Raw genomic sequence first — 21,352 nt, forward strand, 5'->3', positions numbered from 1 at the left:
TAGAGTAATTGTCAGTGGTAACATTAATCACAAATGTACATGTTTGCTCGTCTAGTATACAGTATGTATGGTATGAGGTTCTTCTTTCAGATAATAATATGAATGTCAAAAATTCTGCACACAGTAAGAATGTAGATAGAAAGCATGTAAAAAATGTTTTATTATGGATTAAATGGACAAAATAAACACCTAATAAATTGTGCTGCTGGAGAAAAAAGAATCAACAATGTCTGTATACAATACAATTTTTTATAGTTTTCTTTTTTTACTGAACGTTTTGCTCTAAGTCACATTTAACCAAAGTATTGAGAAGAAAAACAAAAACACAAAAGACACTATTCACAGTGATGACGTGTCTCCACTTGACCAGAAGGTGTCGCCTCGATCATGAGCATTGAGCTGTATTATCTATCTATTCTATTTATAGCAGAAGAATCCTTCACCAGGTCAGTTATTCCCAACAGTCAATTGCACCGACTGTGAATACAAAACACACACGTAGTTATAAAACGGTCACACTTCTTTTGCCCTTGTACAGGGCACTGCAGTCTTCCTCAGTCTCTCTTTGACTTGGATGAACTCTGGTTCTTCTTGTTTAACTTTCTGATCTTTTTCCAGCTGTGGAGAAAAGAGAAAACAACTTAGAAATGACACAAATCATATAAACTGTAGTGAATTACCTAAATACATTCATGGAATTAAGCTTAAGTACATTTAACTGAGTGCAGACATAATGTACACAGTGTATGTGCTCTCATTGTTTCCTTCTTATGCATGAATTTAGTAGAATTCAGAGGCGAAGCCTTTACTCAGTATGTTGACTTTACACAATTACATTTATTTGACAGGCAGAGATTCTATATATTTTACAGATTTCATGAACTGTACTGAAAAATAACCTCCATCTCTTCTGGCTGAAAGAATTACATTTACACATTTAAAAGTGCCTTGTTATTGTAACACCAAGACTATAATACACCCACTGTGTCTATTTCTTTTTTCTTATTTTCCTTTTGCAACTGAGTCCTTTGTTTAAACCTTTTGCAGGATCTTTTATTTGTGACAAAATATTTAAAAAAGGTCATATTGATATTTATATTGCATAACATTGCATAGATATGACATATTTGAAATCATCAGTGATTACTGATTCACTGTTAGGCCATGTAGCTAGAAGCTAATGCTAAACAAAGGTAAACTGTCCAGCAGAGAAACAGATTTGTTGCGCTATTGGACTCCAGAGTGGACTAGACTGCCCTCAACTGGCTGTATGCAGAACAACTTAATGTTCTGTTTCTTTATATTTCCATGATTACAGAAAACATTATTGTTAGGTACACCTTGCTAGCACTGGGTTGGACCCTCTTTTGCCTTCTGAACTACCTTAGTCCATCATGGCACAGACTCAACAAGGTGCTGTAAACATTCCTCAGAGATTTGGCTTCCTATTGACATGATAGCATCACACAGTGGCTGCAGATTTGTCACATCCATGATATGACTTTTTCCATTCCACCACATCCCAAAGGTGCTATATTGGACTGAGATATGGTGACTGTGGAGGTCATTTGAGTACAGTGACATGACATGGTATGTTATCCTGTTGGGGCATCAGAAGATGAGCACACTGTGGTCATAAAAGAATGATTATGGTCAGTAACAGCACTCAGATAGTCTGTGTTGCTTAAATGATGCTCAAAGTGTGCCGAGAAAATCATCTGCACTCCATTACACCACCATCAGCGGGCTGAATCATTGATACAAGGCAGGATGGATCCCTGCTATCATGTTGTTTATGCCAAATCTGACCCTATGACCAAAATGTTGTAGCAGAAACCAAGATTTTCTGTTGAGTACATGGAAATTGTAGCCTCAGTTTCCTGTTCTTTGCTTGATAGGAGTGGCACCCACCATGGTCTTCTGCTGCTGAAGCCCACCTGCTCCAAGGTTTGATGCATTCAGTTATGCTCTTCTCCATACCTTGGTTGTTTGAGTAACTGTTGCCCACTCTAAGCTCGAAGCAGTCCACCCATTCTCCCCTGACCTCTCTTTTTCATTCTCTGCAAACCTTAGAGTTGTGCAAGAACATCTGAGCAGATTAGCAGTTTCTGAAATACTCAGACCACTCTGCCTGGCACCACCCACCACACCACATTCAACGTCACTTGAATCAGCCTTCTTCCCTGTGCTGATGCACGTCATCAGGTTGTCTTGATATCTACATGCCTAAATGTACTGAGTAGCTGCAATAAGAAGGTGTACCTAACAAAGTAGCTGGTGAGTGTGATATACCTGTGTATGTGTAGTCAAGTCAAGTCAAGTTTATTTATAGAGCACATTTAAAAACAACCAAGGCTGACCAAAGTGCTGTACAGTAAATACAGATAAAAATACAATAGAACACAATTTCGTAATAACACCTCGCTGATAAAAATAAAATAAAAATATATAAAACAAATAAATTAAACCTTTCTAAAAGCCAATGAAAAGAGGTGAGTTTTAAGAGCGGTTTTAAAAGTTTCTAGGCTTTTGGAGAGTCTGACGTGAGGAGGTAAACTGTTCCACAGTCTGGGTGCAGCCACAGCAAACGCCCTCTCTCCCTTTGTCTTTAATTTATACCTGGGAACATCTAAAAGCATCAGGTCGGCTGACCTCAAAGATCTCCTGGGGCGATAAGTTCTAAGGAGTTCTGACAGGTAAGAAGGTGCAGTGCCATTTAAAACCTTAAAAGCCAGCAATAAGATTTTAAAATCAATCCTAAAGGCAACTGGGAGCCAGTGGAGAGAGCAGAGAACCGGAGTGATGTGGTCTCTTTTTTTTGAACCGGTCAACAGGCGAGCGGCAGCGTTCTGCACCAGTTGAAGGCGATGTAGACAGGAACGATCTAGGCCAGCATAGAGGGAATTGCAGTAGTCTAGCCGTGAAGTAATAAAAGCATGGACCACTCTTTCTAGATCGTTCCTGCAAAGGTAAGACTTGACTTTGGCTAAAATCCGCAAATGATAAAAAGATCCCTTAACTACAGAGCTGATTTGTTTATCAAGTTTAAAAGCATTGTCAAAAATAACACCAAGACTCTTAATGGAAGAAGTGCAATCGGAGGTTAGGGGTCCCAAAAAGTCAAGAGAGAAGTTGGGATCTTTAGGAAGCCCAAACACAATGACTTCAGTTTTGCTTTCATTAAGGTGTAAGAAGTTAAGAGTCATCCAAGTCTTAATGTCAGACAAGCAGGAGAGTAGCGGCTGCAAAGAAACATTGCAGTTCAACCTCAGAGGGAGGTAGATCTGAATATCATCGGCAAAGATGTGGAAGGACACATTATGTTTACGGAGCACATCGCCCAGAGGGAGCAAGTACAGAATAAACAACAGGGGGCCTAGTATGGACCCCTGAGGTACGCCACAGGTTAAAGGAGCTCTGGGAGATGACAGTTCACCAAGGTGAACAGAAAAACTCCTATTATTCAAATAGGACTGGAAAAACTTTAAGACAGTGCCCTTTAAACCGACACAATGTTGAAGGCGGGATAGCAGTATGTTGTGATCAACAGTGTCGAAGGCTGCTGTCAGGTCCAGGGTTACTAAGACAGCAGCACAACCAGAGTCAACAGTTAAAAGCAAATCATTAAAAACTCTCAGAAGGGCGGTTTCTGTGCTATGCCGAGCTCTAAAACCAGACTGGAACTTCTCATAGAGATTGTTATTGTCAAGAAATAGCTGGAGCTGCGTGAGGGCGGCTCGTTCCAGTACTTTAGACAGAAAAGGGAGGTTGGAAATGGGCCTATAGTTAGAGAGTAGGGATGGCTCTAGATTAGGCTTTTTAAGGAGAGGTTGAACAACAGCGTGCTTGAAGGGTGTTGGAAAACAACCAGAACTGAGGCAGGCATTGATCAGGACCAGAAGGAAAGGTCCGACTGAGTCCAGAACCTGCTTCAGAAGCCGAGAGGGGATAGCATCGGTGGAACAGTTGGTAGTCTTAACCTTGCAGACTATTTCATGCAGCTGAGAGAGAGAGATTGGTTCGAACTGATTAAAGGCAGAATGGCACAAAGACAAAACACAGGGATTGGAAGGTGAAGATGGAATGACAGACTGCAGGGAGGAAATCTTGTTTACAAAGAACTTTAGAAAGTCATTACAGAGGGTGGCAGAAGGTGTGAGGCTGGTGGATGTGTAAGGATTTACAATGGAATTTAAAACACGAAACAGAGTCTGAGGTTTATGGACACTACTGCTAACCAGGTTTGATATGTAGGAGGACTTGGCCTCTTTAACGGCTTTCTGATAGGTTGAAAGAGAGTCTCTGAGGATATTAAAAGAAATGTGCAGCTTGTCCTTTTTCCATTTTCTCTCAGCACACCTACAGGTGCGCCTGAGAGTACCTGTTTAGACATCTTTGTGAGGACCAAAAATTGGAGTGTTGCCATAGTTGTGGGGACCAACAGTAACGTGAGGACAAAAGTGGCTGTCCTCACAAGGTTGAAGCCATTTTTGAGACTCAAAATGTGGTTTTAGTGTCAGGGTTACAATTAGGTTATGTTTAGCTTTAGGCTAAGGGTTAGGTTTAGGCATTCATTTTTGATGGTTAGGGTTAGGGTAAGTGGCAGCTAGGGAGAGCATTATGTCAATGGGATGTCCCCACGAGGATAGCAAAGCAGACATGCTTGTGTGTGTGTATGTGTAACAAGAATATTCATGAGTAAATGTATAAAAGAAAAAATGCTGTGTGTCCTGTGCTCACATTTTCAAGCCTCTGTTGTCTTTTCAGCAGCTCTTGGTGTAGCTCTGATGTCTTCTTCTTTGCCTCCTCTTGATCCCTGCTCGCTTTCAATCTTTGTTCCCATTTCCTTTTTTCCAGAACTCGCTGGAGTTCAGTCTTTCCTTCTTGAGACACTCTCTTCCTTTCAGGCACACAGACACACTTAATGGTTTATGCACGCAATGACACTGGAGTATGAGCATTTCTGACCTTTAATCTCTCTGCCCAACCTCTTGTGGGTCATCTGCAGTTCCTTATGCAGCTCCCGGTGGCTCTCCAGGGCAGTTATCGCACTAGTAGCTTTTAGGGGTCTGGTTAGATTACTGCTCTCCTCCTCACTCTGCATTTGGGATGGAAAAGCCTGAAGCTCTGAAAATCGGCCTTCAAGTTTGGTTTGATGAGTCTGCATCATGGAGGCTAAAGGGAACAAACAGTTTACATAAATATGTTTTCCTATCAAGATGATTTCTGGGTGGAATTCTGCCTCAGATTTGTAAGATTCAGTTTTACATACCAAACTCACTCTAAGGTTTGCCAGACACATTTACAACAAGCTTTAATGAGGTAAAAATGTTTTACTGTTAAAACAACAAATTTATAATCTATATATTACAACAGTATTTCAACTAGACAGGATATACAACATCACTCTGATATTTCCTCACCATACAAATGAAACTGTGTCTCATCTCTACCTGGAAAATGCTGAAGATCTCTCTGTCAACAGAAAAAGGTGGGGGGGGAAAGGAAATAATACATCCTAGAGATACCAACATCCCCCAGACAAATATTGCTGTTTTATAGATACGTACATGCAAAAATAAAAGCAGCACAGAGAAAAGGAAACAAATAGAAATCTCCAAGTCGAGTCAACACTGCATCTTATTGGAAATAGCACAAACACAAAGCTGCATTATGATGCTGACAGACAAATGAAGTGTCAGCTCCTTACACATGTCCAGTGAAGCGAGAACCCTTACTGTTGAGGTGGAAGGCTGCCACCTCATTAATGACAGGATCAAACAAAACACAGTTAATTCCCACTGAGTTATTTGCTTGCTGGAATTTAAGCAGAATTAATAGCTGGGACAAGAATCATTATCCTCTGTGAATCAGTCTGGACAGCTGAATAAACAGTTCTTTCAGCTCTGAACTGTTTTTGTTGCTTACTGAAGTATTTCATAAATATGCAGGAAAAGCATGCATGGTAGCATAAAACCTTTTTTGTTTGAAAACTGTCTGCTACTTCGGAGCTTTCCAGCTTGCCATAGTGACATTTGAGCTACATTTAAACAGGCAAAAAAAAAAAAGAATTTGAATGCTCAATGTGATCAAATTCCAGCAACAATATCCAAATAAATGGAAAAAATACAAGATGACAGTAAATTGTCAGAATGAGAGGGAATCTAGATGAGGAATGAATACATTTTAATGACAAATTGCTGCTAGCCACTGTTTTTTTCGGGGGGGGGGGGGGGTCTTGTTTTGTAAAGCTCACACAGTGGATATTGTAGGGAGAAGAATTAATAGGACATGACAGGATAAACAGTCTCCAAGGGCAGCTTCTCAGAGTGCATTTTTCAGAGTGCATTTTTTCAGTTGGATATAAAAACCAATATTTGTTTAAGCATTCACTGCCTTTGAGCAATGGGTAACAAAAACGAGAGATGTCAGTAAGAGAAAAATCTGCCACAGGAAAAATGGTACTGTAGGACAAAAGCTGTGAGCACTTCATGTCAAGCTCAGTAATAACACAATGATACCAAAGTACAGTGACGAGGTAATAACTAAGCAAAACAAAGTTATAACCAGGTAATAGCAAAGTATATATCGAGTATTACAGACGGAACTTTATTTTAAAAGCAAAAGGAAAACCAATTTAAGGATAGCAGTAAAGTTATACTTTGGTAAATATAAATAACTTACAGTATTGTAAGTGACAGGTTGTGTCACTTACAACATTTGAATTCTGAAAATACCACTTACACACACAAACACACACACACACACACATGCACGCGCGCACACCTCCTGATGCTCCCAAAGTACTTTAAATGAAAATTAGGACGATAACGACAAACTTACCTTCTTCCCATGAGTGACTCCCATGTCTTCAGAGTGAGTCCAGATTTGGTGCTTGCACAGATTCCGTTAGTTCACACTTTACGGGGTTTCAGCAATAATTTGAGGTTACCCCCTCTCTCTCTGCTCCAGCAGCCAAGAATGCCACAGAGGGAGGAAAGTGCCCTGTGTTTGGACCAGAGGGAAGCCTCTACCGAGAAAAGCTCCTGTTGAGCAGACTAAAGGTGTTCAGCAAAAAAAGCCAAAACATTTAACTCTATACCTACTCATTAAGTGCTGTATTTAAGTAAATTTGTATACACGCATTTTATTGGACTGTTTATTTTAAAGCACTGCCATAGGCCGGCTAAATGGATGAATGGATGGCTGGATGGATTTAGCTAAAAAGATTTAAGATTTTAAATTAACCACACAAGGCTCGGGGAAAAGTCTATAAAATTACAAGAGAACAGAACTACTTCTTCTCTGTCCCATTAATCATTTTCTAATCTGTCACATTTAAACTTGTGACCCCCTTACAGGAGCCGTCGCTGTATGCTTTGAACCACTGGACCAAAGTAATTAGTCTAGTGGTAAAGCAGCTTTGTTGTAAAGGAACAAAAGTGTTTCAAGGCCATTAGTAAGAGATATGTGCACAGTACTCAGTAACTTGACTTCTACTATTTGAACATTTACTATACAGCCCACAATCACTAATCTATAGGCAAGGCAAGTTTATTTGTATAGCACAATTCAACAACAAGGTGATTCAAAGTGCTTTACAGAGACATTAGAAACAAGAACAAATAAAAAGCATGATTTAAAATTATACTTGGAGCTTTCATTAGGATAAAAATATCAAGGAATATCAACGGGGGAAGAAATACTAATCCTTGAAGGATTGGACTGGCAGGCCATTATAGTACAGTGAACTTACTGTCAAGGTCAAAAAACCATGACAGTGAGTTCTGAGCTTTGTGACATGGTGCGTTATTCTGCTGGAAGCAGCCATCAGAAGATGGAGGCACCGCGGTCATAAAGGGATGGACACGGTCGACAATTCTTAGGTGGGCTGTGGTGTTTAAGGAGCCCAAAGTGTGACAACAAAATAAACACCATTACACCAGCAGCAGCCTGAGCCACTGAAACAAGACAGGATGGACCCATGCTTTCATGTTATTTAGGTCAAATTCTCACGCTCCCATCTGCAGGTTTCAGCAGAAATTGATACTCATGCATAGTATTACATAAGCAAACTGCAGCTTCAGTTTCCAGGTCTTAGTTGACAGCAGCTGGTGTGGTCTTCTTCTGCTGCTGCAGCCCATCTGTTTCTGGATTCAATGCACTGTGTATTTTTGTGCATATCTTGACTATAATGGATGGTTATTTGAGCTCCTATCACCTCAAAGCAGTTTGGCCATTCATAATTTTTCTTTTTTGGAGCATTCTCTGGAAACCCTAGAGATGGTTGTGTGGGAAAATCCCAGTAGATCAGCAGTTTCTGAAATAGACCAACAACCATGCCATCTTCAAAGTCACGTAATCATCTTTCCTCGCCGATGATCCACAGGTGATCTCTACCATGTGATGTAGGGAAAATATTAATATGTGCTTTTGCTGAAATTATAGACAGGTATGTTTTGCCATTAAAAAAAATGCAGTCACTTTTTACAGTTCATGTTAATTAATGTTTATGTAAGTCAGTCAGTCGCTGAAGACTCTTGGGAAACAGCCGCCCACCTCCACCATCTCTGGCCATCCTCCATAAATGTTGTTTTTTTCATCATTAACAGCTTGCTGACAGATGAACAGAGGAGAAGAGAACGGTTGTTTTTATCATTTTTCCCCTTCCAGGCAGCAGATTTTAAAATAGATGGTTTTTTCTGACACAAATAGAACAAATGAAACTGCACTTAACAGGTTCACTAACCTTCTCAAAGAGGCTTTTGATTTTTGTGCCTGCTCTTCCAGCAAACACCCAGCTGTCTCTGCGCTTCACAGACCTGATCAAAGTGCTTCCCATTTCACTGAATATCTCCCTCATTTCATTTGTCATTCTGCCACAAAGTAGTAGAGCGGGTCACATTTTGTGACATTAAATTTGTTTTAAATGTTGAATAACTTAGATATGGACTTACTTTTGTGTGACATCATCAAAGGAGGCCACCAAAACGATCATTCCACGTTTTATCTTCTTCAGGTGTGCAAGGATGTCTTTTGGGTCTTTTGTCAGAGTATAAAATTGAAAAAAAAAAAAAAAAAAAAAAGAAAGTCAAAGCTCCCTTACAAGATTAAATCAAAAACTTGATTAGAAGATTTAAAGAAAGAAAAGCGCTTACCTCCTGTTTTCATGTTAAGACAGACAGATTTTTCTACAACTCCAGTTTCACCTATGATTAAAAAATTGCATTGATCAAAATAATTATAATAATAACAGACAGAAGAATATTATGCATGCAGTTCTGCACAAAATCTAGAGTCACAATGCAATTCTTCCTATTTTGCAAGGAAGAATGGAAATAGATGCAGTGATGTGTTGAGTTCTGTGAAAAAAAAACAGATGGCCAGTCCATGACTGATAGTGTTTTTCTATCCAGGTATGCTTTTTATGTATCGCCAGTGTGTTTGGGATCATTGTCACTGTGGGACACTTTTCAGACAGTATTGCGCAGTAGATCGCTTTTTTTCTGGGTTAAGAATTCCACAAATCTTGACATGATCTCTCCAACGCCATTGACCGAAACGCAGCTCCAAATCAAAACAGAGCCTCCGTCTTGTTTTAAAAATGGCTGTTGGCATTCACTATTGTACCTCTCTCCTGACCTCCTCTGTACTTACTGACAATGATTTGAATCACATATTTCAAATTTGGATTCATCTCCACAGCCACACATTCAGATCTGTCTGATGAAGGCGTAGATGCATCTATCAGGTCCTGTGTCAGATTTTTATCTCTTATAAAATCTCTTTCTTCCTTTCTCCTCCACTTGTCCAAAAACCCTTAAAGCACACGCTGCACACTATGCCAAGATATGCCACAGTTTCTACTAATAGTGTTTTGCTAATGACTTTGCAGATGCAAAAATACAGGTTTTTTTGTGGGTGTTTTTTCATTATTGACTGATTTTTTTGCAACAGGCTGCTAGTAACAAAGTCCCCAAAGTTATCATTTAAAATTGTTTCCTCGCTAAGTTGTCTGTTATGTTAGGTGCCTTTTTTTATGCTTGAATGAATCATAGGTCGGTGCTTAACAAACAAACATTCCTCTGAAAATGCTCAGGTACAAAGTCTAGACTGTTGATAAATGATAAACTTTGAAAAATCTTCAGAAATCCTGGAAAACTATTGCTCAAGAGCACTTAAAAGTTTAAAGAATGTTTGATTCGCTGGAAGATATAAAGAAATAAGAGAATGTGCAAGACTTTTGCATGGCACATAAAAACACTAAGACTCCAGACCAGCTATTTCCAAGTTAGAATTATGGTATTATTATTAATATTATTATTAAGCTACTATTATTGGTTATTACGAATCTTTAAAAGACTATTTTACCAGTTCATTTTTTCAATGTTTATGCATGTTTATGAGAGGTCTGAGTATTATACTCACCATTTATCACTGCAATGTTTAGCCCTGGTCCCACGTTATTCAGTGCATGACTCATTATGCTGTTGAAGCACTGACAGGGTTCAGTTTCACTGCAGAATCTTGTTTTTTTTTTTTTAAAGTACTCTGTTAATTCAGGTGTTACCAAATGAATACATACATTTTGCCATCAAAACAGACTGTTGGCCCGACAATATCAGCGGCACCGCTCCTGATACGTAAAGCAATATGGTTGGGTGGACACACTCTTGAGAGGCTGCACTTTGGCACAGACGTAGGTGGAGCTAAAAAGGCACAGAAAAGATTTTACAGCAGGAATACTGTGATTTTACCATATTTAAACTCAGATAATGACATGTGAGAAATAAATACTTTGTACAATGTTGCTAAAAAGACATTGTTTGAGATTCGCTTTGACTTGATCTGCGTTATAAAACCCTAAGTTGAAAGAAATGAGACAGTATGGTGGAGACAGCAGGCATAAACTGTCACTAAAAAGCTGTAGCTCCGGATTTAATAAGCAAAACAGCTCACCGAGAGTATTCCTTTCTCTCTCCTGTGCTACGGATGAATTGATGGATATTCCCCATGTGATTAGGAGGACAATAATTACAGCAGCAAGGGGCAAAACAGCTGTCAACAGTAAAAAGATAGTAGATCAAATCTGCAGTCACACAACTAAAAGCAGCTGTTGCGAAATGAAGGAAAAGCTTACCTCGATATTTCATATCTGCAACAGATCAGAGCTTTTTTTTTCAGTCCTGAGGGGAAGAGTTGAGACCTTTCAAACTCACCCGAAGAACTGAGAAAAGAAAGACATGCTAGCAGAGCTTTGGTGTCATCTCATCTGTGAAAACGCATCCTGATAATTCCTATAACCCATCACTTGTGGGGAAAACCCTTCTTTCTGTGATACATGTATATAGCTACTGAAAACTAGATGATTAAGTTTCTCCTTTTCACAATGTCAAACAAAGGAAGGTGTCCACAAGTAACAGATACTATTTGTAGTCAACAACAAGGCTTGCAAACAGCCGATTGTGTGTTGCAGGTGTATAAACGAGCCTCTGAAACCTAGAGAGAGAAAAGACACTGAGGATGGCCCAAAAGCCTCATATTTCAAATGGGATGAGTAAGAGAAAAAGGGATTTAAAGAATCATTGTACCAGCTGTCAGAGTTTTCCATTTGTATGTAAATTTGGGTAAAAACCCATATGATGTGTGGAAGGATCGGCATAAAGCAGCTCATACCCAGAAGAAAAAAAACATGCTAGAAACTAGAAAAGAAAAAACAATCAAAAGATTTTACTCAGAACTAAAAAATAACTATGGGAAAGGGCAAAGACAGCGTTGCTGAAAAGAAACATAGCAGAATCAAATGGGAAAGTAACTCACAAAACCTGGAAAGCTGACCACGGCGGAGAACGAGAAGTCAATTATCTAGAATAAAAAACACAACGACAGGGCAATAGAGCTGGTGTTTTTTAAGGCATTTAAGACAAACGCGTTGTTGGCACAGGAATAAGCCATTAGTCACATTTAGATGGTGAAAGACGTGGTAATCCCCAAGGAGGAGGTCAAGCCTGTCTGTCACAAAGCATCTGCCCTGCTGATCCTTCAGCAGTAGCTGAGCTCAAGCCTTTCCTGCCTGGAGAGCTCGTAAACAAAAACAGCATCTCCTTGTATCATATTCTGGCAAATCGAGCGCACAGATGAACACAATGATCATTTTCTCTAACAGACTGATTTCGCTCTGCTGCCACGTGGATGGATACAGATCTTTACAACCTCGTCCAATAACAACAACCGGCACATCTATCATGGAGATAATACTATAGTCTCATTTTATGGGCTTTATTTCAAACTGCACTGTTTGCTACACTTTTATCTCGCCGTTTATTTCCTATTACACGTAGTGATCTGTTTTTATTTTTTGTTTAATTTTATTGAGCTCTTACACTCATCGAGCCATTTTATTTTATTGCCTTTAGTTTTTTTTCTAGCTACTCAATTTTGTTTTATTTTGTTGAGCTCTTTTCTGCTTGAGCTGTTTCCCCCTCATCAAGCTATTGTACCAATTTATCTAAAATGTTGCAAAGGTGTTGTTTTCCTCCAGGACAGCATCAGCATCAGATCTTCCCGGCATAAATTCCTCAAAACAGTATGAAGGGATGTACTCTTTTCTTCTAAATTTGTGTTTCGTTTTCTTCTTATGACAACAGTGTGAAGCACTTCTACAGATTCAGCAAAACAACCAAACAGACTTGTTGAGCTGAAAAATTACCAATTATTTTTCCATATTTGTAGCCAAATGAAGTTTAACAGATTTACTACTTAACTTTACATGATTTTACCACAGAATCATCAACTAAACTCCAATAAATGGATTTTGACTCCCTTGTACAAAGCATGGCTTTTGGATTAAAATCGTCTTGCCTTAACACCCTTGAATAAGACAGAAGGTATCACACAAGGAGCCTGGGATGTTGAAGAGTGCTGTTGTGTTTCTGCTTTGTTTGAACTCACCAACTGAATTCCTATCAGAACTTTTAAGATTGTTTAAAACCTTGAAAGGCTGAAGAATTACAAACAAAGCACAAAACTATTTAGTATCAAGGATTTCACATTATGTTCACACCAATTTCAGGTGACGATGGTGTATTACTAAAGGTGACCAGCAGGTGGTATTTGTGTACTGCCGTTTACTGATCAGCGGTAACACAAAGCACACAGTGAGGGAATCGCTTTCCTTTTGTATGATTATCGACATTCTGCAGACAGCAATCAAATGAACGCCGGCAATATTTTTCAACATTTGACTCCATAGCTCCTGGATTTTTTATTCCAGAGCTACATTTAATAAAACATTCCCTTTATATAAGGACACAAATCATCAAGGTAACAAACTGGGGGGAAAATAAGTACATACAGAGCACACTTAACCAGTCCACATGATTAATATGTTTAATAACCAGCAGATTTAGATCCCAGATGTCCACAAAATAAATAAAAAGATACAGTAGGTTTTATAAATACTGATCCACATCAACATCAGTAACTACACAGCAAAAGATGATTGGAAAACACAAGAATCGGGTCTCGGTGTCTGATTTGTTGATCACACGAATAACCTAAAATGAACCAGTCGTTAGTTTGAGCTGTGACACTGACGTTCACGTCAGAATGTTCACTTGCAGCTCCCAACCAGGTAAGTGGCTTTTTTTCTATCTGTGACAAGTATGGCTGTCAGAGAGATCAGGGTACATCATTCAGCCCAGCGCTACATTAAAGACCCAGTGGACTAAACTGCAAATTGCCTTTAAGTGGAACGATGAAACAGCAAATCCTTTCAAAGGGAAACTGCCCAACTGGCAGACAGCTGAAGTCCTATTTTGACTACCTTTGCACATCATTTGGGGTGTGCGAAACATCACATCTCCATGTGCGACTTTGTAACAACCGCTTAATTCATAGCATTGCACATTTACATGTTCTGTGGCAGACAGACAAACATTGAGCGAATGTGAGTGCGTCTGCCCTTTCAATGTCCCACTGACATTTATTGCACTGCCAGTAAATAATACAGGAAATAATGTTCCGCTTTAGATTTTATATTTAAGGTATAAATTTAAATTTAAAGTTAAATAGTGGAAATAATGGAGTAAATAGTGGAGTGTTGACTCTCCATATGATCAGCAGCATTAGCATCCAAATCACATACCCACAAGTCTTATCAAACGCATAGGTCTCAGAGCTCCATTCGTCCAAAAAACAACAACAAAATAAATGCAGCTGAAAGATGTGCAGATAGCTCAGTAGTTATCAGGCTTTCCAAAATAAAAGAATAATTTAAAAAGGCTGCATGAATTGCTGCTTTAATACACTGACCGTATCGCCAAATAACACATTCAATTTTGTTGACAATTCATTACGACTCTTATCTACCACAGCTAACACTGAATGTTTTGTTGGTTGTTTTATTGTAGCATATTTTAGCAGAATATTGATTGTGAGAAATAAGGATTAAATGAGTTTTATGCTGGAAAAAAAGAACACCTTTTTTAAGCCCTGAGCTGTGCCTGCGGGAACAACCTCCACCCATCAGAGGGTTGGGTAGTAGCCAAAGACATCAAATGTCATGTGTTATGTGTAAAAAAGGGAAAAAAAAGAAAAGAAAATGTCAGTGATGATTCAAATGAAGGTCATTATTTCACATCTAAGAGTATGAAGCTGCACAAATAGAAATCACATTTAATCTCAGAATTACAGTTTAAGATATAACTGCAAATATGGAATACTATTTCCTCACTTATTTTATCTGTAATTGTATATTTTTGGTTTTCACATTCTTGGCTCACTTTTTATCCCCGCTACGAAAACAATCCTCCATTTCATTCGTACACCACACAGTTTATAGAATAAACTCCATTGCAGTCAGTCCAGCAGCTTCCCAGTTGGAGATTTATTCCAAAAGATCCTGTAAGGGGAGAGAAAAGGAAGTTGAAATTGACTTGTGATGTGATTAGGAAGGATACAGTGGTGCTGGCTTGTACTGGAAGAGAGATGACAGCGAAAGCTACAATCAGAGAAGCCACGATGCACTGACCTCGTCTGAATCCTCTCCCACTGTGCGCGACCTCCTGTCGCCATCCTCCTCTGCCGCTGCTGAATGCCCCTCCTCCATCTGTCTCAGCACTGAGTATCTGTAAGTTGCCTCACTGATAAGAAAGTTATGTGGCAAAACCAGGGTGAGTTGTTTTTACTGCAATCTAAGTGTTTAAAATAAACACGTTAAGGCTCATTAATAAATTTTCATTACTTGACTGGGAAGCAGTATTTTCGGATGATCAATACGGCAGCAGCTACCGCCACCGCAGACACCAAGATCACTGATGCAATAATCCCGGGGTGAAGCCTTAACCCGGCCTAAAAAGACAAATGAATCCAATAAGATCTAACAGTGGGGTAGTTAAAGAGCCCATAAACCTAACAGCTCAGTTCATGAAGTGTGGCAAAGATAAAAAGGAAATACAGCAGGAGATATGACAGCTGAACAGCGGTGCATTATAAATCATAGTGGTGGGGTACATCCCAAAAGCTCAGCAGCAGGGCTGCAAGTCTCTGGCCAAGAGGAGAAACTGATGCAATCCGGATGACATTTCGTCACATCGTACTGCAGATCACTATAATATCTTTAAGTCGGGCCTGTCCATTACATGATTTGGAACAAAGTATGACAAAATTAATCTCTGTAGCAATAATTCAGATGGAGCGTGACCAAAATGTGACATTGAACACGAACAATTTTGTTTGGTGGTGCCAAACAAAATCACAATCACAATCAACCAAACAGAGATGGGTGGGGTTTGATGGTTATGAAGCTCATTTTTTCTCTTTTGTTTACTACTGGCAGCATTTACACATGGAGACATGATAAAGGTATTGAAGTGCAAACTAAGCATTAGAACAGAGAAGATGATTTAAGAGACTTTGAATGTGGCGTGGTTGTTGGTGCCAGATGGGCCGGTCTGAGTATTTCACAAACTTCACCTACTGGGATTTTCCTACACCATCTCTAGAGTTTACAGAAAATGGTCTGAAAAAGAGAACATATCCAGTGAGTGGCAGTTCTCTGGGAGAAAATGTCTTGTTGATGCCAGAGGTCAGAGGAGAATGGCCAGACTGCTTCGAGCTATTAGAAAGGCAGCAGTAACTCAAATAACCACTTGTTACGTTATGCAGAAGAGCCAGGTACCACTCCTGTCAGCTAAGAACAGGAAACCGAAGCTACAATTTTCACAGGTTACCCAAAAATGAACAATAGGAGATCTGAAAAATAATGCCTGCTCTGATGAGTCTTGATTTCTGCAGCAACATTCAGATCAGTATTTGATGTAAACATGAAAGCACGGCTCCATCCCGCCTTGCATCAACGGTTCAGGCTGGTGGCGGTGCTGTTGTAATGATGTGGGGGATACTTTCTCGGCACAGTTGTTGCTGACCATGCCCCTTCCTTTATGACTAAAGTGTACCAATGTTCTTATGGCTGCTTCCAGCAGGATAATGCAACATGTCACAAAGCTCAAATTATCTCAAATTCATGACAGTGACCAGATCACAATCCAACAAGCATCTTTGGGATGTGGTAGAATAGGATGAATCATAGATGTGCAGCAACTCTGTGATTATATCTTTTCAATAAGAACTACAATCTCTGAGGAACGGTTCCAGCTCTTTGTTGAATCTATGCAACAAAGAATTAAAGCAGCGGTGAAGGCAAAAATGGGGTTCAAGTCAGTACTGGCAATGTCTACATAATAAAACGCATGTGTAGATATGCAGTAATACACACACACTGGAACAGGAACCCTAACCCATCTGTGGTTCCAGATAAATTTGAAAAACAGCAACGTCTGCAACACAAAGATGACGAGGTGCACAGTAACACTGAGTGAATTCAGAGGGGTATAAATATGCTTTAGGAAATGGAGTACTGTTCCTCCAAAATGCATCAGTCTCAGTCATATATCAGCTTGTGCTTTTAGACTTCCAAGAAGTGCTTCAGGCTATTTCACTACAAGTCAACAAGCTGAGACCAGAGATACGAAAACTTAATCTCCATCTAAATTAAAGTAAGTCCACTGCACTATGGGTATAAATGGTTACATCGCCATAAATTAGGGACCGTGTTTGTAAACTAATTTAACTTTTACCTCGAGTTTATCGGATCTCATTACTCATGCGGCCTTACATACCTGTTCAGACATCCTTGTTACCTTTAAAGCCCGGCTAACTTATTTTCATTATGCAGCCTCGAACTGTGAACATTATAGCCTGCAAGGATCCAAACTGAAGCGATTTAAAAGCATTTAAACGTTGTTGTTTTTTTTTGGTCCGAGTATAGTCGTAAGATCTACAGCTGTTTACTTCCTGCTTCTGCTTTTTTCACCTGTTTCCCCGCCCCTGTTAAAGCACACCATGTGACATAAAGTTATGTGTCACGTGACCTTCCGATGGCCTATTTAAAACTTATTTTCAGACCTGTCGTTTTTGCTGCAAACGATCCGCTCTTAAAGTGTGATAGTACTTACAAGTGGTGACGTATGTGTCTGATTACTTTAGAGAGGAAGTCAGTTTTAACTAATGATCCTTTGGCATGTTTTTTATTGGGTCCTGTACTATATAAAGCACTGAGATCATGCTTGAAATGCGAGACAGTTCCTTATGTAACATTCAGTGCCTTTTCGAGGCTGTCACACAGTTCCTGGGACCAGTTTTGTGAGTCATAAGCGCATTAAAATTCAGAAATGTTGATTTTTCTCTGTCCAAGGTCTTGTTTTGGCAGCTTGTAACTGTTAATTGGAAACAATACATTGTGAAATTGAACATTTGTCACTCTGCTATTGTTTCCTGAATTTCTACAAATAATAAAGCATTTCCCAGGATGTGATTCTCTTTTCTGCCATTTTTTTTCTTCATGGTTAGGCAACAGTTTATATCAGGCTGAAAATAATGATTCAAGCTGGTATCAGGCGCTCATCAGGTGTGATGAGTGATTTGGCGAGACTGACGAAAAGACTTGCCAGCCTCATGAGCAACCCGCCTGTTGTACTCCCAGTTACAGTTGCAGGCCATGAGATCCTAATTTTGAAGATTTTTACATGCATTGAGTATATTAAAAAACAATCATCTTCCTTTATCCTTGTCCCAATTCTGTCAAATTACTCATTTTAAATCCAGATAAACACAAGAAATTCAAACCACTGCTATTTCAAATTTAATTTAATTCACATTACACATACGCACAGCATGGTTTTATGATTTTGTGACACCATAAATTATCTGTATTGTAACATGTAAAACTGAAATATCACAGATTCAGTACGTTCTTTCAGGAAGCCCGATAAGAGTTTGCCAGCCAAGCTTCATGAACAGACTCTTTTTAGCATCACATGTGCGAATGAATAAGCAAGAACTTTCAAAAAGCAAGTATCTGTATTACATTCCCAGGCTCTTACAGGCTTACATGACACTACATATGGTGACACAAAGCTCCTGTTAGCTTCCACAAACGAACGGATAGACAGAAAGTGATTTTTTTCTGAATTGGGAATTCAATACCGATCAATAAGCTCAGCTGATAAATCCTGAAGCCATTCATCCACTTTCAATTTGATTTATTATTTTTGGCTCTAATTGACTTCAAGTTATGCCAGTTCATAGTACTTTCCTGTCTTTGGATCAAAATAGCAGTTCAGGCAAGGATCATAGAGCAGATTCAAATACTCATCCTCGTTCTCCTCTTCCTTCACTGACTCATCTCCTCCTGCAATAAAGCCAGAGAACCATTAAGCGGCACTGGGTATAGCTGTTCAAAAAGTACATAACTAACAGTACAACAGCGATCCATAATGGAATTTGCACAAATAAAATGTATAAGTGTAAGACATCATGTTTTTAATGCACACCGGAATAGCCATAGCAGATATGAATAAGAGCCTACTCTGTCAGCTGTTACTGGAATAAAATGAGAAGTCTGGATGGTGGGGTGACCTTCAGACTCAGGTGGATTTAAGTTTTCTGCCGCTGCCATTTTTTTCTTCATCAATCAAGACCCAAGACACCCAGGCCCAGTACCACATTATGAAGCTGTAAAGAGATTCCCTGTAATCCCCACGACTTTAAAGCATGAGAATTTAGCTGTTAAATTGACGGGCAGTTAAACACTAAAAAGGTTATGGAATGCTCCGGGACGAACATTTTATCTTATCAGAACTCGGGCAACAATAATGAAAACTAATTATAAGACACATTGTGTAAGAGCTTTAAAAATGATGTTGTAAACTGGAAAGGTTTCATCAATTAACCTTGTCCATGTGTCTAGGGGGTACAGACCTGTAATGAGCCTGTCTCTTGTGACCTTTGGCATAATGTGGAGGACACAGACCTTCACTCTTTTTTTTTTTTTATTCTTAATTAGATACAGTTTCACCTGCTTTCCCACCATGTTGTGTGTAGTCTTTGGTGGATTTCTGTACCCTAACATTTCTGCAAGCTCTGACATCAGTGAATGTTTCCATTAGCTGTATCCATTTATGCCATTAGTGTTAATGCTACAGCACTGGATTGTTTTCTGTCTTCCTGACTTTCACATACAAAAAGGCAGTCTGCAGGCAAAGGGACTAATATGAAGGTTTCTGTACCTCTGACTAGACTTCCCCCATTGTTCCATGTGTTGCCTGACCTTCTCTGCTGGCTGGGAGGCATAATAGGAGGGCTGAGCACATCCATCCATTCCCTAGGGAAAAGACCATAAAAGCAGACAGACATGACAACACATACCATTACACTTACCAACCTACTCTATGACATTTTAACAATGAAGTCCCATCATCGTGGGTTCTGAGAAGCCCATCTAAGCTCCCACTGTCCTTGAGCCACTTCTCCTGCAGCTCCACAGTTTTACTTGAAGGATCACTTATTAGATTTTGACTCAAGCTGTGACTTCCAAGTGTCCACATTCGGGCACGGAGTAGGGGTCTTAACCTTGCCTGCTTCAGAGAGAGCATGACTTCATTTCTCTCTAAATGAGTTTATCCTCCCGTCTGCGATGTACTCAGGCTACAACTATACATCAGTCATTTTCCACTAAATGAAAACACTGCTCTGTTTTAGTATGGCGTAACAGATTACAGCCAGAGGAGAAAATATCACAAGATGAATTCTTTTACTTGGAGGCAATGCAACATTCATTTGTTAAACAGCATCCATAATCATTTTTGGCTATACATCAGTTGTGCAATTATGCATTAACATCTTCTGCCTTTGGACAAAACCTCTCATGAGAACACATCATAGCATATTTAATGAGGAATTACAGTATAATCGTCTTATGCACAATATTCTCTGCTAAGCCCGCCTCACCATCATCAAGTGCAGCGATTGATAATGTCACTCTTTCTCAAAACAAAGTATTTTACCTAAACTAGAAAACCATTCATGCTATCTCTACAGTGTGATCCTTTACACCATGGTGTACTTAATACTACTACTTTTTATTTTCACTGGCTCTACTCTTGTGTCCATGTTTTTAATGGGAAATCTTTACTGGGAAATATTAAAATACAGAAATTACTTATGAGCAGTCCTCTTTAGTGATGTGGTCTTCTGATAATAGCTAATAAAAAAACCCTCCTATGATCAAGAGTAAATTATATGATACATTAAACCTACAGAAAGAAGGTTTCCTTTTTTATCTGATCTTCCCATACATTTAAGCGTACATTCATTTCATATTCTTTATGTCTTTAAGTGATAAAGTGCATTATCTCTGTTGAGGCTCTGATTTTTCTTTCTAACAAAAGCATCCGCCTCTTCTTTTCAACACCCATTTGACTGCATGATAGGCAGGAACATTGTACAAAAGTTAATGGAAGCAATTTTCAAGGACAAAAGCCTCTGCTACTGAACTGTAAATTGAACTTCAAATTGTTAAGTGGGACTTGGCAAGAGTGATTAAACTCTTAGATTTTCAAGTCATTATAATCCAAATATAGACCAGAGATAAAGGGAATAAATTGGTTTTATTCAATTAGAGAAAGCACACTGCTTTTGCACAGTGGTTGAGTGTACTGAAAATGAGCTTTCTAAATATCTCGAAAAGAAACAGTATCAAGAAACTCTGTTTGTCTCACACGGTGGTAACAAAAGTTCACAATAGTATGTAATGTACAACTGTATTTCTAGTCAAAGTCTCACTGACAGCCTTATTTGCTGTTTCAACTTTAGCATTCTAGCCAAAGGCAGACACAATTATTACGTGCAAAGAAGCATGTTAAAATGCCAGAAAAGCCCTGGCAACATTAAGCACAGCAATCGGGGCATTTTAGCTGTCAGGGAAGCTGTTGCTCTCAACAGCAAGAAAGCC

The 21,352-nt window shown here is 39.2% G+C and overlaps 3 protein-coding genes and 1 long non-coding RNA gene across 8 annotated transcripts in view; all 4 read right to left on the minus strand.

The window, feature by feature from the left end:
* Positions 1 to 142: 142 nt before the first annotated feature.
* On the minus strand, positions 143 to 7,183 carry LOC146574660 (protein FAM107B). Its single transcript, XM_085274506.1, has 5 exons — positions 6,844 to 7,183; positions 5,424 to 5,475; positions 4,989 to 5,175; positions 4,741 to 4,900; positions 143 to 618 (listed from the first exon to the last, which is right to left on the minus strand). Exons 1-5 carry the CDS (start codon positions 6,865 to 6,867, stop codon positions 514 to 516), a joined length of 528 nt encoding a protein of 175 aa, XP_085130632.1. The 5' UTR covers positions 6,868 to 7,183; the 3' UTR covers positions 143 to 513.
* A 420-nt stretch (positions 7,184 to 7,603) lies between these two features.
* On the minus strand, positions 7,604 to 13,249 carry LOC146574661 (protein FAM3C). Its single transcript, XM_085274512.1, has 8 exons — positions 11,141 to 13,249; positions 10,960 to 11,058; positions 10,586 to 10,709; positions 10,429 to 10,487; positions 9,159 to 9,209; positions 8,958 to 9,042; positions 8,750 to 8,876; positions 7,604 to 8,616 (listed from the first exon to the last, which is right to left on the minus strand). Exons 1-8 carry the CDS (start codon positions 11,151 to 11,153, stop codon positions 8,524 to 8,526), a joined length of 651 nt encoding a protein of 216 aa, XP_085130638.1. The 5' UTR covers positions 11,154 to 13,249; the 3' UTR covers positions 7,604 to 8,523.
* A 126-nt stretch (positions 13,250 to 13,375) lies between these two features.
* LOC146574662 (uncharacterized) lies at positions 13,376 to 17,478 on the minus strand. Its single transcript, XR_014892486.1, has 4 exons — positions 17,181 to 17,478; positions 15,245 to 15,351; positions 15,032 to 15,143; positions 13,376 to 14,902 (listed from the first exon to the last, which is right to left on the minus strand). It is a non-coding gene; the product is annotated as an uncharacterized LOC146574662 (long non-coding RNA).
* Positions 17,479 to 18,585: 1,107 nt separating this feature from the next.
* Positions 18,586 to 21,352, minus strand: part of cfap20dc (CFAP20 domain containing) — a 37,143-nt gene continuing 34,376 nt past the window's right edge. For all 5 annotated transcript variants that reach the window (XM_085274509.1, XM_085274508.1, XM_085274510.1 and 2 more), the window contains 2 exons: positions 19,629 to 19,723; positions 18,586 to 18,751 (listed from right to left, as the gene is read on the minus strand). In XM_085274509.1, coding sequence (XP_085130635.1) covers positions 18,633 to 18,751; positions 19,629 to 19,723 — 214 coding nt within the window. In that variant the 3' untranslated portion in view covers positions 18,586 to 18,632. The remainder of the gene's footprint in view (positions 18,752 to 19,628; positions 19,724 to 21,352) is intronic.

The sequence above is a fragment of the Mchenga conophoros genome, linkage group LG5 (genome assembly GCF_057382185.1).
Source record: "Mchenga conophoros isolate Kocher_MC1m ecotype Shallow Benthic linkage group LG5, M_conophoros_male_GT1.1, whole genome shotgun sequence".
NCBI lineage: Eukaryota > Metazoa > Chordata > Actinopteri > Cichliformes > Cichlidae > Mchenga > Mchenga conophoros.